The following is a 17,500-nucleotide window of genomic DNA, read 5'->3' as shown; positions in this document are numbered from 1 at the left end:
ATCAAGTATAAAAACCACGTATGTAGTGCACTTGATCTTGAATTATGAGCAGTTTGAGATGGAACCGTTTTTAGTGCGTCGAAAAATAAGCACGGAAGAAACCACAACCGCACAAAGATCGTTCCGAATAATGATGGTGGATTTACTTTTCATTCATTCATTCATTCATTCATTCATTCATTCATTCATTTATTTATTTATTTATTTATTTATTTATTTATTTATTTATTCATTTATTTATTTATTTATTTATTTATTTATTTATTTATTCATTATTCCTTTCTTTTTCAGTTACTATATGTTTTTGTGAGGTAATAGGAAATATGCAAGGAGATTATTAATTATTATTATTATTATTATTATTATTAATTTTTATTTTTTTATTTTTTTATTTTTTTTTTATTATTAATTTATTATTATTAATTTATTATTAATAATATTATTATTACTACTACTGCTATTATTGTTATTATTAATATTATTATTATTACTATTATTATTGTTATTATTAATATTATTTTTATTATTATTAACATTGTTATTATTATTAATTGATTATTATTATTGTTGTTCTTATTTTAATCTAATATTACTATTATTATTGTTATTATTACTATTATTATTAATAATATTATTATTGTTGTTATTATTATGCAGTGAATGATAATAATACAGAAAATAATAAAAAAATTATTATTATTGTAAACAGCAACAAAAACAATATTATTTTTACTACTACTAATAAATAATAAAGATAATAAACAAACAAATAGTAATAATGAATTAAATTATAATTAATAATAATAATAATAATAATAATAATAACCATAAACAATAACATTAAATAATTTGTGCAAATAGTAATTATAATAAACACAATAATAATTATTATTATTCATTTTGATTTTGTGGTGGTTCATTTTTATTGGTTATTTCGCCACCTTGATTTTAGTGCGGTGTGTAAAAGATTCCACAAGGTGGCGCCAGAGCATCAAATCAGTTTCTCAGTCCGGTCAGAATTTCTTCATATATTTCTAAATCATTTTTATCTCAGAAATCTCAACAGGAAACAAAATAAAACTCAATAATGTTTTCAATAAAAGTAAATCTGCAGATTTGAATCTCATTAAAATGTGTGTAGGATTAAAAAATTTAAAGTCTATTAGAGGAACCGGATTGACAAAAGAGAAACGCGTCAAAATTGAACTGCAATGCTGCAAAAAGCAAACGATGACTGACAGTCTCCAAACTGTTTAGTTATTAATTTAGGATTAGTGTCCTGTTAGATTATTTAAATGTTAACAGGTACAAGCTAAAAGAAAAGGTGCGTTTGGGTGAAAATCTGAGTTGGATTTATATAATAAATCATAAAATCATCATAAAATCAGATCTATAATTTACCCTGCAGTGGAAAAGGTGTGGAAGCTGTTATAGAAATGATGCATATTAGTGTTGAGTAGGAACATAAATACCTGGTAATAAAAATGTTATTTAAATAATGATGATTTCAAGTCAGAATTAAGGACACAGAGACAAAAACGACCTTTATTTTATCTATAATTTTAATATTAAATAGTAAATAAGGGCACCAGCAGCAACACTTGTGGGAAGGTCCATATATAACCTTAGACAACATTTATAACAACACTGTGAACACGCAGTTTACATTTACAATTTTGACATTTATCCAAAGCAACTTACAGTACTGTGCCAGTATACAGTCTGAGCAATTGAGGTTTAAGGGCCTTGCTCAAGGGCCCAACAGCAGCAACCTGACAGTGGTGGGGCTTGAACCAACCTTCTGATTACTAGTCCAGTACCTTAACCACTAAGCTACCACAGAAAACCGTCATTTAAGGGGCGGCACGGTGGCTCGGTGGGTAGCACTGTCACCTCACAGCAAGAAGGTCCTGGGTTCGATCCCCAGGCGGGACGGTCCGGGTTCTTTCTGTGTGGAGTTAGCATGTTCTCCCCCTGTCTGCGTGGGTTTCCTCCGGGAACTCCGGTTTCCTACCACAGAGATGCAAAATGTTAAACTTGTGAATTGATGAATGTTGAAGTCATGAATGGAACCGAAGTGTGTAAAACATGACGGTAAAATCCTAATAAATAAATACATAAAATGACCACCTGACCACGAGGGGCGTAGTCCGAAACGATGGGGTTGTCAGGGGCGTGGTTGTCAGGTTAGAAACATCAAAGCAGATCAAAGAAAAAGGGGGGAGGGTTGGAAGGGGTTCCATATCACCGCATGAGGGCGACTGAAGCGCGTAAAATGGAACCTGTTTAGCGCCTCTGGTCATCTTTGCGCATGACGCATGCGCGCACAGACGGTGTTTATGGTGAAGGAGTGTGTGTGTGTGTGTGTGTGTGTGTGTGTGTGTGTGTGTGTGTGTAACAGAGAGAGAGAGAGAGACAGACAGACAGAGCTCTCGGACTGCGCTGTCAGATGAAAGTTTGGCGCAGCAGCGATGGATCAGCGCGCTCTGTAACCGAGCGGATTTAGTACCGGGACGCGCAGCGCTGATTTCGCTCCATTTAACGGGTCACCATGAAGTTCGCCGAGCACCTGTCGGCCCACATCACTCCGGAATGGAGGAAGCAGTACATTCAGTACGAGGTGAGATCAATCACTGCACACGCTCCGGACACACGCACAGCACAGCCTGACCGCCGGCGGGGGGCTGTGTCCCAATCCGCACTGTTACCCCGCACTACAGGTGTTCCGACCCACGACACAACAGAATCCTGGGTTCTACTGTACTGTACTGTACTGTACTGAGACCTAGTGTAGGGTGTATAAAGTGTGTGTGTGTGTGTGTGTGTGTTTGATGTTTACACAGACACACTTTACTCTGTTTACTGTCTCCATCACTCACATTATTGTTTATATTAAAAATAACTTCAGCTCCAAGAAAACAGCAATAACAGCTTTATTTTTATATAACTATAATGTGTAATTATACACGATTGTATGCCTAAAATAATGTATAACACAGTAATAACTTTCATCATTTATAAATAAATACCTTTTATTTCTAATGTTTTACATAGATTTTTTTTGGCCACGAATTTGATAAAAAATAAAGTATAAATAATATGCATTTATATATTCATTTGTTATATACATTTATTATTTATTATATACATTTATGATATACATTTATTTATTCTACATTTATTCTATACAAATATATACATTGCTCATGTTTACATTTATGCTACTACTAAATTTGCCAAAAAATATGTTAAATTTATTATTTTAATATATCCTAACACGATTTGCTGTAATTCAAATCTCCAACATAAAAGAAAGGACAAATTCTGTTGCTTTAAACTGATAATTAACAAAAAAATAAATATATTCAGACAGGCGTATATATATACAACCAAATACAGACAAAGACACATTTGTTAGTATATATCCTTTATATTTGTGTGATTATTTTATTATAAATCCACTGGGATCAACAATATTCTGATCATAAAGAATCTGTTTTAAATGAATAGCCTTAACGTACACACACACACACACACACACACACACACACACACACACACACACACACACACTCTCACACACACTGTTGCCTGTTATTTTATTTAAATGTACAGAATGAATCGTTAAGTGTGTTCATGCTCCCTCAGTAAAATCATCATTATTATTTATTTATTTCTGTTCTTTTATTCACCGGGGGATAAAACACACACAAAGAAAAGAGACGTACAGGGTTAAACTCTCACACACAAGATTTCATTTACATTTTAGTTTATTATTTTATTTTAATAGAATTATCCTCTGTGTGTTTTTTTATCTGTTAGTTTTGCTTTGTTATTTTTGTGTATTTTAATAATGTACCGTGTTTTTCTGTCTTTCTGCTGCTTTATGAATTATGAACAAAGAAAAATGCTCGAGGCTTCTCAGCTCAACCTGCAACACACCGTCTGTACACGTAATAATACTAATAAAATATATTAATAATAATAAAATGATTAAGAATAATGACTATATTATTAATATTAATAATAATGACAATATTCATTTGTATGAATTAATAATAATAGTAGTCGTAGATTTATTATTTAGTATTAATAATTTTTTATTTTTTATTCTTTTCAGTTAAAAGTTGAATGTAATGTTAATGTAATTAAGTTAAATGTAATGTTCAATATTTTTCTTTTGCAATGTACTAAGAATTATTTTACTTACATTCATTATAAACTAAATAAAACTGGTATAATTATCTAACATTAATAATGTGTAATAATTAATTATTTCTATTAATGTAATTTTAAAAATTGTAAAAATAATTTTATTATAATAATAAAATAAAATAATAATATAAATATAAAATAATAAATATATAATAATAAAATAGTACATAATAATAAAATAATATATAATAAAGTATAATAATAAAACAGTATATTATAAAATATAATAATAAAATAATAAATAATAAAATATAATAACAAAATAATATATATTAAAATATAATAATTAAATAATATATAATAAAATATAATAATTAAATAATATATAATAAAATATTATATAATAAAATATAATAATAAAATATAATAATAAAACTAAACCATGAAATAATTAATTAAATAATAATTAATAAATAATGATGTATTTATATAAAATTACAGGTGTTATTATAACTTTTATAGCTGATTTTTTGGCTTCATGTGAATTTATTTATTAATTAACCCCTTTGATGTGAGCGTATTGATTTATTGATTATCAGGTCGATCAGTTTGAGTCGTGGCTCTTTGTATGGATCTGTGGATTCATTCAGAGTGACAGTTGAGGGATAAACGCGCACTCACACACACACACACACACACACACACACACACACACACACACACACACACACACACACACACACACTTACACTCAGTGTTTATAAATCATGCCGTTTAGCTGAGGTAGTGATGTGGGTAACCTGGTAGAGCGATGCTGACCTCACCAGTTCGTTTATCTCCTGCATGTCTGTGTTAGTTTAGAAATCACGATGTAGACACATGCTGTAAATAGATGAAATATTTTATGTACGTATATTTTGTACGTACTCGATCACCATCCACCTCTCGAAGCGTTCCTCCTTTTGTCTGCATCAGCACTTAAAATGTGTAACGAGGAACCTGCTGGTACCTAAACGTCCCCCGGAGGAGCTACACGAGACATGTGACATGTGATTAAAATCAGAAACGCTTTATTGAATATAAAAGTATGAAAGGTTTTTTAATAGTTTTATGACTGTATTATATGGAATTATGTGGAGCTGTCTCAGAGGGGGTGTGACGGCCCCTCATTTGGACCCACGCTGGGCAGGAGCTGTGGCAGTTGGTGGGATGTTGCTAGTTGATTGCCGTCCCCAGCATGTTCTGGTTTCTCTTTCTTTTCTTTGTTCTGCTCTGTCCCTGTTCTATCCGGTTTCTCCGTCACGGCTGTAAATGTTTTTGTGTCTTTTCATTTGTTGCTCTGTTTCCGTTATTTTGGCCACTGTTTTATTTCTCCGTTACACTTGATCTTTGTGGATCTTTAGCTGCAGTAGGTTCCTTCAGGTTTAGGATTTACTCTTCCTGAGCCAGAGAAAAAACCCAAAAGCACCTGATACAGAGACTCATCCTTTCATTACAGTGTATGTTTAAGTGTGTATCTGAGAGAGCGAGGGTGTTAGTGTGTGTGGGTGTGTGTGTGTGTGTATTGTTTAGGACTTGGCAGGATCCATAGGATGAAACAGGTTGAGAGCAGATGTAGTCCCAGTGGGTGAATGTGAAGGGGGGAGTGTGTGTGAGTGTGTGTGTGTGTGTGTGTGTGTGTGTGTGTGTGTGTGTGTGAGTGTGTGTGTGTGTGTGTGTGTGTGTGTGAGTGTGTGTGTGTGTGTGTGTGTGTGTGTGTGTGTGTGTGTGTGTGTGTGTGTGTGAGTGTGTGTGTGTGTGTGTGTGTGTGTGTGTGTGTGAGTGTGTGTGAGTGTGTGTGTGTGTGTGTGTGTGTGTGTGTGTGTGTGTGTGTGAGTGTGTGTGTGTGTGTGTGTGTGTGTGTGAGTGTGTGTGTGTGTGTGTGTGTGTGTGTGTGTGTGTGTGTGTGTGTGAGGGTCTCCATACATTTTAATCAGAGTAGCAGAATGAAGCTTTAGAGGAGGAATCAGTGTTCAAATCATTCAGCCCACGACACAGCGCTGAGGAACGTAGAAATAACCTCATGATAACGTAATAATAACATTATAATAACCGGATAGTAACGCAATAATAACATTATAATAATGTAACAATAACTTAATAATATCGACATCATAATAATGATATACTGAATAACAATGATAATGAAATATAATAATATAATGTGATCTAATAATATAATACAATAATAACCTTATAATAACATTATAATAACATAATAATAACCTGATAGTAACGTAATAAAATGTAATAATAATGTAATAATAACATAAAATTAATGTAGTAATAATGTAATAATGTAATAATGTAAAAGTAAAGACTTAATAAAAATAATAACAATAATAATAACAGTGTAATAATGATGTAATTATGTAATATGTAATAATGATATAACGTACTAACATAATAATATAATATTTAATAATAATAACATTAAATAAATCATGTAATAATTAACTACTTTGATGTTTTAACCCGTCTGTGACTGATTTGGACTCTCAGGGTTTCATTCCTCAGAACATCAGATTAAATCATCATTAGAGCACAGAGACGCATCTGAGTGTGTGTGTGTGTGTGTGTGTGTGTGTGTCTGAGTGTGTGTGTGTGTGTGTGTGTGTGTGTGTGTATTTGTGTGTCTGTGTATTTGTGTGTATCTGTGTGTGTCTGTGTGTGTGTGTGTGTGTGTGTGTGTCTGAGTGTGTGTGTGTGTGTGTGTGTGTGTATTTGTGTGTCTGTGTATTTGTGTGTATCTGTGTGTGTCTGTGTGTGTGTGTGTGTGTGTGTGTCTGAGTGTTTCTGTGTGTGTCTGAGTGTGTGTGTGTGTGTCTGTGTGTGTGTGTCTGAGTGTTTCTGTGTGTGTCTGAGTGTGTGTGTGTGTGTGTGTGTGTGTGTGTGTGTCTGTGTGTGTCTGTGTATTTGTGTGTGTGTCTGTGTTTGTCTGTGTGTGTCTGTGATCACTCACTGATGTGACATTACTGACGTGCAGAAGGTGGATTGATTCGCTCTACACAGAGCTTTATTATCACACAGCTGATTAAATCATCTACAGGGAGGTGGATCTACAGCTCCATAAATCCAGGAGCGAGTAACCGTGTAGAACAGCCTCGCTCACACGCACAATTACCTCCGTCATAGCCGCTTCCTTTTCAATTACCTTCAAGGTTACACACAGCAAAGGATGATGGGAAATGAAAGCAGGCGTTATGATGAATCTGTTCTTCCTTTGTTCGGGACTAAAGCTAAACCTCGTGGCTAATCCGAAGCGTGGGGTGTCCACATACTTTTGAACGACCATTAAAAAACCTAAATTAATAAAAGACAGTTTGAAGAATTATAATAAAATCCTCATTTCCAGAAAAGTTGGGACGGGGGCGTGTTTATCCCCGTGTTCCATCACCTGTCCTATTAACGGTCGCGGTCGCCTGATTCTCCTCTTCATGCTGCGCCGTACATTCTCAGTTAGAGACAGATCTGGACTGCAGGCAGGCCGGTCAAGCACACGCACTCTGTGTCAACCAAACCCCGCTGTTGTAGCGTGTACACAATGAATCCTGAAATACGCCTCCACGTTAGAAGTACCTTCACACACATGCAGGTCACTCGTTTTGTGGGCACTGATGCCCTTCCACACCATGCCAGATGTTGGCTGTAGCATCTTTCGCTAATAACAGTCCGGATGGTCCTTTTATCTTTGGTATAGCTGGACCGTGAACTCCACAGCACATGCGTCCACTGTATTTCGGTCCATCTGAGATGATCTCAGACCCAGAGAACTCTGAGGTGATTCACCCAAGAGTCGCGAGCCAAAAAAGGGTCACAGAGAAAAATAATAATAAGTAAATAACAAATTTGAACAGGTACATAAACACGAAGTGAACTTGTACACGAGCGCCCCCTGGTGGAGGATTTACGTTACATCTTGTAAACCACAGTGGGACCAGATTGGCACCATTTTTAATAATTATATTAAGTTGATTTAGTTTTGATGCATTAGAGGTTCAGGTTGAGTTTCCTGTTGCAGCGGCGGCCTGTGTTAAGTGACGACGGTTTTCTGAAGTGCTCCCGAGCTCATGTATTTATTACACTACTATGATGGTTTCTCATGAATGTCATGAGTGTGTGTGTGTGTGTGTGTGTGTGTGTGTAGATTGATAATTGTGTGTGTTTTATGTTGTAGGCCTTTAAGGAGATGCTGTATGCAGCACAGGATCAGGCTCCATCTATAGAAGGTAAGAACCGTACAGGAGTACTAAACATACACACACACCACACATGCACACACACACACACACCACACACACACACACCACACACACACATGCCCTGAAACGGTGTGGTCGGGAACTCTTTGAGCTCGTTAAACGGGGTCAGTTGCCAAAAAAGGGGAGAAAGATGGTATATGGAATAATGGTCTCATCCGAGGGAGGGAGGGCTGCAATTCTGACCTCTGCTGGCTGATCGAAGGCGCTGCACAGCACAATGAGACGGGGGATAACGGAGATCGGAGCGTGACTCTCCGTGCATGATATGGATCTCCACATGAACCCGCCCGGTGCTCGTGAAAGGAAGCGGTCGGTACTGCACGCGTGTCGGAGGGGGCGTGTGAAAGTCAGAACTGGAGGTCTGCAGCAGTAGGGAGGTGAAATACGATCAGGGAATTGGATACGACCAAATTGGGGGGAGAATTTAAGAAGAAAAATGATCTCAGGTCTGATCCGGTGTGTAGTCGGTCCAGCGTAATAAAAGTGTAAATGAAATTTTCCTCGGTCTTTTAATCGAGTTTTATTGTGATGAAGTGGGTTCCTGTAGAAGAGCTGGAGAATAAATTTTGCCTCCGGCCGAATCCCAGTTGGACACAAACCAGTTCCTCTCAGACGTGTGATGTTTTATTTATGTTTCTGTCAGTGGCGAGGGGGGTGAATTCATTCCTTCATGCCTCTCGTCCGGTCCTCAGTGCGATGGATAGATGGATAAGGAGATAAACGGACGGATGGATGGATGAGGAGATAAAGTGATGGATGGATGGATGAGGAGATAAAGTGATGGATGGATGGATGAGGAGATAAAGTGATGGATGGATGAGGAGATAAACGGACGGATGGATGGATGAGGAGATAAAGTGATGGATGGATGAGGAGATAAAGTGATGGATGGATGAGGAGATAAAGTGATGGATGGATGGATGAGCAGATAAAGTGATGGATGGATGAGGAGATAAAGTGATGGATGGATGGATGAGGAGATAAAATGATGGATGGATGAGGAGATAAAGTGATGGATGGATGAGGAGATAAAGTGATGGATGGATGGATGAGGAGATAAAGTGATGGATGGATGGATGAGGAGATAAAGTGATGGATGGATGGATGAGGAGATAAAGTGATGGATGGATGGATGGATGGATGGATAAGGAGATAAAGTGATGGATGGATGGATGAGGAGATAAAGGGATGGATGGATGGATGAGGAGATAAAGTGATGGATGGATGGATGAGGAGATAAAGTGATGGATGGATGGATGAGGAGATAAAGTGATGGATGGATGGATGGATGGATGGATAAGGAGATAAAGTGATGGATGGATGGATGAGGAGATAAAGGGATGGATGGAAGGATTGATGGAGGACGTGCAGGATGGAACTGGAAATGACCAAATTAAATGGGAAAACATGAATTTACCAAAAAGTGAGGATGTAGACCTAGAATTGGCCATCTTTACAGCCACAACAGTCTCCACTCGCCTGGAAAGGCTCCCGGAGCATGTACACAGATCCCCTGTTCAGTAACACTCACTGTGTGTTGAGTCATTTAGACTGATACTCAACACACTCAGACCTTAGGGTTCAAACGTGTGTGTGTGTGTGTGTGTGTAGGCTGGGGTCTGGGGTTTACCACCTTTGTGCCGCCCTAACCTGCTGCATAATTTATGGGTACCTCCGCCCCCCCCCAATATACACACACTTACAGGTCCTAAATTTAGCAACACACACACTTACTGTGTGGATTCATAAAAATGTATCACACATTCGGACCTCAGGGTACAAGAGTGAGTGTGTGTGTGTGTGTTTATGTGTGTGTGTTTATGTGTGTGTGTGTGTGTGTGTGTGTGTGTGCGTGTGTGCGTGTGTGTGTGTGTGTGTAGCTCTACACAGCAGCAGTCAGACGCTGAGACAGACTGCTGGAGGATTCTTCAGCATCCATTATTCATCTGTCAATTACATCCAGGCTGAGTGCTTTCAGTGTGTGTGTGTGTGTGTGTGTGTGTGTGTGTGTGTGTGTGTGGATGGTGTGTGTGTGTGTGTGTGGATGGTGTGTGTGTGTGGACGGTGTGTGTGTGTGGGAGAAGTACAGGAAAAGACTAAATGTGTGTGTGTGTGTGTGTGTGGGTGTGTGGGTATGTGTGTGTGTGTGGGTGGGTGGATTTCAGGTCTGAAGGTCATTTATACACCCAGTAACCCACTTCCTCTGTGTGAGGCTAATAAAGACAGAAGCCGAGAGGAATGAAATGGATTAAATAGTGATGGATGGATGGATGAGGAGGAGATAAACGGATGGATGGATGGATTAACTGATGGATGGATGGATGGATGAGGAGATAAACTGATGGATGGATGGATGGATGGATGAGGAGATAAAGTGATGGATGGATGAGGAGATAAACGGATGGATGGATGGATGGATGAGGAGATAAAGTGATGGATGGATGAGGAGATAAACGGATGGATGGATGGATGGATTAACTGATGGATGGATGGATGAGGAGATAAACTGATGGATGGATGGATGGATGGATGGATGAGGAGATAAAGTGATGGATGGATGGATGGATTAACTGATGGATGGATGGATGAGGAGATAAAGTGATGGATGGATGGATGGATGGATGAGGAGATAAAGTGATGGATGGATGGATGGATGAGGAGATAAACTGATGGATGGATGGATGGATGAGGAGATAAAGTGATGGATGGATGAGGAGATAAACTGATGGATGGATGGATGAGGAGATAAACTGATGGATGGATGGATGGATGGATGGATGAGGAGATAAACTGATGGATGGATGAGGAGATAAACTGATGGATGGATGAGGAGATAAACGGATGGATGGATGGATGGATTAACTGATGGATGGATGGATGGATGAGGAGATAAACTGATGGATGGATGGATGGGGAGATAAACTGATGGATGGATGGATGGGGAGATAAACTGATTGATGGATGGATGGATGGATGAGGAGATAAGCTGATCCACGTTCTCGTTGCTTTGAGACTCAGTTCCGTCTAAGCTGGTTAACCATGAACACGAAACGGAAAACACACACGATTAACCCGACTGCGCCCTGGATATGAGACAAATGTTCCATGAAGTCACCTCGACCCACTTCCCTCGTCCGACCCTTAATTCTAATCATCACACACAGGTTTTATTATTTATTTCTTCTTCGCTGGGGGTAACGAACACGGCGCCAGTGTGAGGACGTGGCAGGTGGGCATGAAATTGAGTCGAACCTCCTGGGGTGTGTGTGTGTGTGTGTGTGTGTGTGTGTGTGTGTGTGTGTGTGTGTGTGTGTGGGGTCTCCTGGGTTTTGGTGTAGCCTCGGGCTGTGGGAACACACCATGTTGACATTGACAGTGATTGGTTACTGAGACAGAAACGGGCGGAGTCAGCGCTGGTTAATGTTCCATATTATTATCATTTATTTATCTATTTAATACATAATATATACAGTGTATCACAAAAGTGAGTACACCCCTCACATTTCTGCAAATATTTCATTATATCTTTTCATGGGACAACACTATAGACATGAAACTTGGATATAACTTAGAGTAGTCAGTGTACAGCTTGTATAGCAGTGTAGATTTACTGTCTTCTGAAAATAACTCAACACACAGCCATTAATGTCTAAATAGCTGCAACATAAGTGAGTACACCCCACAGTGAACATGTCCAAATTGTGCCCAAATGTGTCGTTGTCCCTCCCTGGTGTCATGTGTCAAGGTCCCAGGTGTAAATGGGGAGCAGGGCTGTTAAATTTGGTGTTTTGGGTACAATTCTCTCATACTGGCCACTGGATATTCAACATGGCACCTCATGGCAAAGAACTCTCTGAGGATGTGAGAAATAGAATTGTTGCTCTCCACAAAGATGGCCTGGGCTATAAGAAGATTGCTAACACCCTGAAACTGAGCTACAGCATGGTGGCCAAGGTCATACAGCGGTTTTCCAGGACAGGTTCCACTCGGAACAGGCTTCGCCAGGGTCGACCAAAGAAGTCGAGTCCACGTGTTCGGCGTCATATCCAGAGGTCGGCTTTAAAAAATAGACACATGAGTGCTGCCAGCATTGCTGCAGAGGTTGAAGACGTGGGAGGTCAGCCTGTCAGTGCTCAGACCATACGCCGCACACTGCATCAACTCGGTCTGCATGGTCGTCATCCCAGAAGGAAGCTGACGCACAAGAAAGCCAGCAAACAGTTTGCTGAAGACAAGCAGTCCAAGAACATGGATTACTGGAATGCCCTGTGGTCTGACGAGACCAAGATAAACTTGTTTGGCTCAGATGGTGTCCAGCATGTGTGGCGGCGCCCTGGTGAGAAGTACCAAGACAACTGTATCTTGCCTACAGTCAAGCATGGTGGTGGTAGCATCATGGTCTTGGGCTTGGAGTGTTGCTGGCACTGGGGAGCTGCAGTTCATTGAGGGAAACATGAATTCCAACATGTACTGTGACATTCTGAAACAGAGCATGATCCCCTCCCTTCGAAAACTGGGCCTCATGGCAGGTTTCCAACAGGATAACGACCCCAAACACAACCTCCAAGATGACAACTGCCTTGCTGAGGAAGCTGAAGGTAAAGGTGATGGACTAAACCCAATTGAGCACCTGTGGCGCATCCTCAAGTGGAAGGTGGAGGAGTTCAAGGTGTCTAACATCCACCAGCTCTGTGATGTCATCATGGAGGAGTGGAAGAGGATTCCAGTAGCAACCTGTGCAGCTCTGGTGAATTCCATGCCCAGCAGGGTTAAGGCAGTGCTGGATAATAATGGTGGTCACAAAAAATATTGACACTTTGGGCACAATTTGGACATGTTCACTGTGGGGTGTACTCACTTATGTTGCAGCTATTTAGACATTAATGGCTGTGTGTTGAGTTATTTTCAGAAGACAGTAAATCTACACTGCTATACAAGTTGTACACTGACTACTCTAAGTTATATCCAAGTTTTATTTCTATAGTGTTGTCCCATGAAAAGATATAATAAAATATTTGCAGAAATGTGAGGGGTGTACTTACTTTTGTGATACACTGTATACAGTGCCTTGCAAAAGTATTCAGCCCCCTTGAACTTTTCAACCTTTTGCCACATTTCAGGCTTTAAACATAAAGATATGAAATTGTAATTTTTTGTGAAGAATCAACAACAAGTGGGACACAATCGTGAAGTGGAACGAAATTTATTGGATATTTTAAACTTTTTTTAGAAATAAAAAACTGAAAAGTGGGGCGTGCAATATTATTCAGCCCCCTTGCGTTAATACTTTGTAGCGCCACCTTTTGTTGCGATTACAGCTGCAAGTCGCTTGGGGTATGTCTCTATCAGTTTTGCACATCGAGATACTGAAATTTTTGCCCATTCTTCCTTGCAAAACAGCTCGAGCTCAGTGAGGTTGGATGGAGAGCGTTTGTGAACAGTTTTCAGCTCTTTCCACAGATTCTCGATGGGATTCAGGTCTGGACTTTGACTTGGCCATTCTAACACCTGGATACGTTTATTTGTGAACCATTCCATTGTAGATTTTGCTTTATGTTTTGGATCATTGTCTTGTTGGAAGGTAAATCACCGTCCCAGTCTCAGGTCTTTTGCAGACTGCAACAGGTTTTCTTCCAGAATGGTCCTGTATTTGGCTCCATCCATCTTCCCATCAATTTTAACCATCTTCCCTGTCCCTGCTGAAGAAAAGCAGGCCCAAACCATGATGCTGCCACCACCATGTTTGACAGTGGGGATGGTGTGTTCAGGGTGATGAGCTGTGTTGCTTTTATGCCAAACATAACGTTTTGCGTTGTGGCCAAAAAGTTCGATTTTGGTTTCATCTGACCAGAGCACCTTCTTCCACATGCTTGGTGTGTCTCCCAGGTGACTTTTTATAGATATCTTTGAGAAATGGCTTTCTTCTTGCCACTCTTCCATAAAGGCCAGATTTGTGCAGTGTACGACTGATTGTTGTCCTATGGACAGAGTCTCCCACCTCAGCTGTAGATCTCTGCAGTTCATTCAGAGTGATCATGGGCCTCTTGGCTGCATCTCTGATCAGTCTTCTCCTTGTTTGAGCTGAAAGTTTAGAGGGACGGCCGGGTCTTGGTAGATTTGCAGTGGTCTGATACTCCCTTCATTTCAATATGATCGCTTGCACAGTGCTCCTTGAGATGTTTAAAGCTTGGGAAATCTTTTTGTATCCAAATTCGGCTTTAAACTTCTCCACAACAGTATCTCGGACCTGCCTGGTGTGTTCCTTGGTCTTCATGATGCTCTCTGCGCTTTAAACAGAACTCTGAGACTATCACAGAGCAGGTGCATTTATACGGAGACTTGATTACACACAGGTGGATTCTATTTATCACCATCAGTCATTTAGGTCAACATTGGATCATTCAGAGATCCTCACTGAACTTCTGGAGTGAGTTTGCTGCACTGAAAGTAAAGGGGCTGAATAATATTGCACGCCCCACTTTTCAGGTTTTTATTTCTAAAAAAAGTTTAAAATATCCAATAAATTTCGTTCCACTTCACGATTGTGTCGCACTTGTTATTGATTCTTCACAAAAAATTACAATTTCATATCTTTATGTTTAAAGCCTGAAATGTGGCAAAAGGTTGAAAAGTTCAAGGGGGCTGAATACTTTTGCAAGGCACTGTATATACACTGATCAGCCATAACATTAAAACCACCTCCTTGTTTTTACACTCACTGTCCATTTTATCAGCTCCACTTACCATATAGAAGCACTTTATAGTTCTACAATTACTGACTGTAGTCCATCTGTTTCTCCACATGCTTTGTTACCCCCTTTCATGCTGTTCTTCAATGGTCAGGACCCCCACAGGACCACCACAGAGCAGCTATTATTTAGGTGGTGGATCATTCTCAGCACTGCAGTGACACTGACATGGTGGTGGTGTGTTAGTGTGTGTTGTGCTGGTACGAGTGGATCAGACACAGCAGCGCTGCTGGAGTTTTTAAACACCGTGTCCACTCACTGTCCACTCTATTAGACACTCCTACCTAGTCGGTCCACCTTGTAGATGTAAAGTCAGAGACGATCGCTCATCTATTGCTGCTGTTTGAGTCGCTCGTCTTCTAGACCTTCATCAGTGGTCACAGGACGCTGCCCACGGGGCGCTGTTGGCTGGATATTTTTGGTTGGTGGACTATTCTCAGTCCAGCAGTGACAGTGAGGTGTTTAAAAACTCCAGGAGCGCTGCTGTGTCTGATCCACTCATACCAGCACAACACACACTAACACACCACCACCATGTCAGTGTCACTGCAGTGCTGAGAATGATCCACCACCTAAATAATAGCTGCTCTGTGGTGGTCCTGTGGGGGTCCTGACCATTGAAGAACAGCATGAAAGGGGGTAACAAAGCATGTGGAGAAACAGATGGACTACAGTCAGTAATTGTAGAACTATAAAGTGCTTCTATATGGTAAGTGGAGCTGATAAAATGGACAGTGAGTGTAGAAACAAGGAGGTGGTTTTAATGTTATGGCTGATTGGTATATATATATATATATATATATGTATATATATTTCCCAGTGCAGGAGCATGAAAGAGCGACACATAACAGCTACAAATCCACAAAATAAAAAATAGATAATAAAAATAATAAATCCTGAATCTGGTCTGGAGCCCCGAGTGAAGCTGATTTATTTATGTTTCTTCCTCCTCTGTTGTATGAAGTGATTAATTATTAATAATCGGAGCTTCACACGTCTGTTATTAAATTAAATAAATAAAATAAAGAGCTGAAATATTCCTGCAATAACAGTCTCAATACATTTATTATGGGGGTGGAAGAATCCCACACGGACCCACTGCAGTCTGCACTTATTTATGTTATATATATTTATCATTTATGAAAGTTGCAAAAGTGATAGCTCAGTGGTTAAGGTACTGGACTAGTTAATCAGAAGGTTGCCGGTTCAAGCCCCACCACCAAGTTGCCACGGTTGGGTCCCTGAGCGAGACCCTTAATCGTGTTCATTCATAAATTTTACGTCGCTTTGAATTAAAGCGTCTGCTAAATGCTAAAAATGTAAAGAAGGACCTGGGTTTGATACCCCACCCTGTGTGGAGTTTTGTATGTTCTCACTGCGTCTGTGTGGGTTCCCTCCAGGCGCTCCGGTTTCCTCCCACAGTACAAAGAGCTGCAGTCAGGATAACTGGAGCCACTAGAAATTGCTACTAGAAAGTGTGTGTGTGTGTGTGTGTGTGTGTGTGTGTGTATCTGCCCTTTCATGAAGTGGTGACCTGTCTGGGGTGTGAGTGAGTGAATGAATGAATAATTGAATGAATGAGTGAGAGAATGAATAAGTAAGTAAATGAGTGAGTGAGTGAATGAATGAATGAATATAAGCAGTACATTATATATACTTCATATCTACAATATCTACCTTAATTGCTTGCATCGTATCATCCAAGCAGCTGATTGCCTAATATCTCAGCTAGGGTGATAAGCTGGTGTGTTTTATACCGCTGCGGCCCCTGAGGGCCCTTTTGTAAAACACACACTGAAATTGGAGTCAGTGCCCTGATGCTGGGATTGAACCCGCTCCACTGGACCCTGGAGCAGTGTGACACCCAGCACCTGCTTGTGGAATCGGTGCCGGTTTTCAGAGCGACTGCAGGATGTTTTTAAACAGGTTTTAATTCTCGGTGCTGCATCGCTCTCAGAAAATATCCAGTAAATTAGGATGTAAATAATAAATGAATAATTTACACTTATCATTTCTGATGATGATAAATTCCTGATTATTTTAGAATCGTAGATCTGATTAAAGCGAGAACGTCGTTACATCGGTTCTAGTCCTATAACAACACGTCAGCAGATGGTACAGATGGTACTGAGTACACCCCGGGGAGAGAGAGAGAGAGATTATTACTGTTATTCTTAAGATTGTTATCAATATTATTATTTTTATTTTTTATTTATATTTATTGTTATTATTTTATTTATTTATTATTATTATTATTATTATTATTATTATTATTAATAATATATTATTATTATT

At 39.3% G+C, this 17,500-nt stretch overlaps 1 protein-coding gene across 1 annotated transcript in view; it reads left to right on the top strand.

Annotated features, from left to right (window-relative positions):
- Nucleotides 1–2,437: 2,437 nt before the first annotated feature.
- Nucleotides 2,438–17,500, top strand: part of xpr1a (xenotropic and polytropic retrovirus receptor 1a) — a 47,702-nt gene continuing 32,639 nt past the window's right edge. Inside the window, exons 1-2 of the mRNA XM_062999478.1 lie at nucleotides 2,438–2,620; nucleotides 8,372–8,423. Of these exons, the coding sequence (XP_062855548.1) occupies nucleotides 2,552–2,620; nucleotides 8,372–8,423 (121 nt within the window). The 5' untranslated portion in view covers nucleotides 2,438–2,551. The remainder of the gene's footprint in view (nucleotides 2,621–8,371; nucleotides 8,424–17,500) is intronic.

The sequence above is a fragment of the Trichomycterus rosablanca genome, chromosome 7 (assembly GCF_030014385.1).
Source record: "Trichomycterus rosablanca isolate fTriRos1 chromosome 7, fTriRos1.hap1, whole genome shotgun sequence".
NCBI classification, from domain to species: Eukaryota; Metazoa; Chordata; class Actinopteri; order Siluriformes; family Trichomycteridae; genus Trichomycterus; species Trichomycterus rosablanca.
Note: the sequence above shows the minus strand (reverse complement) of the source record. Positions and strands in the feature narration are given on the sequence as shown.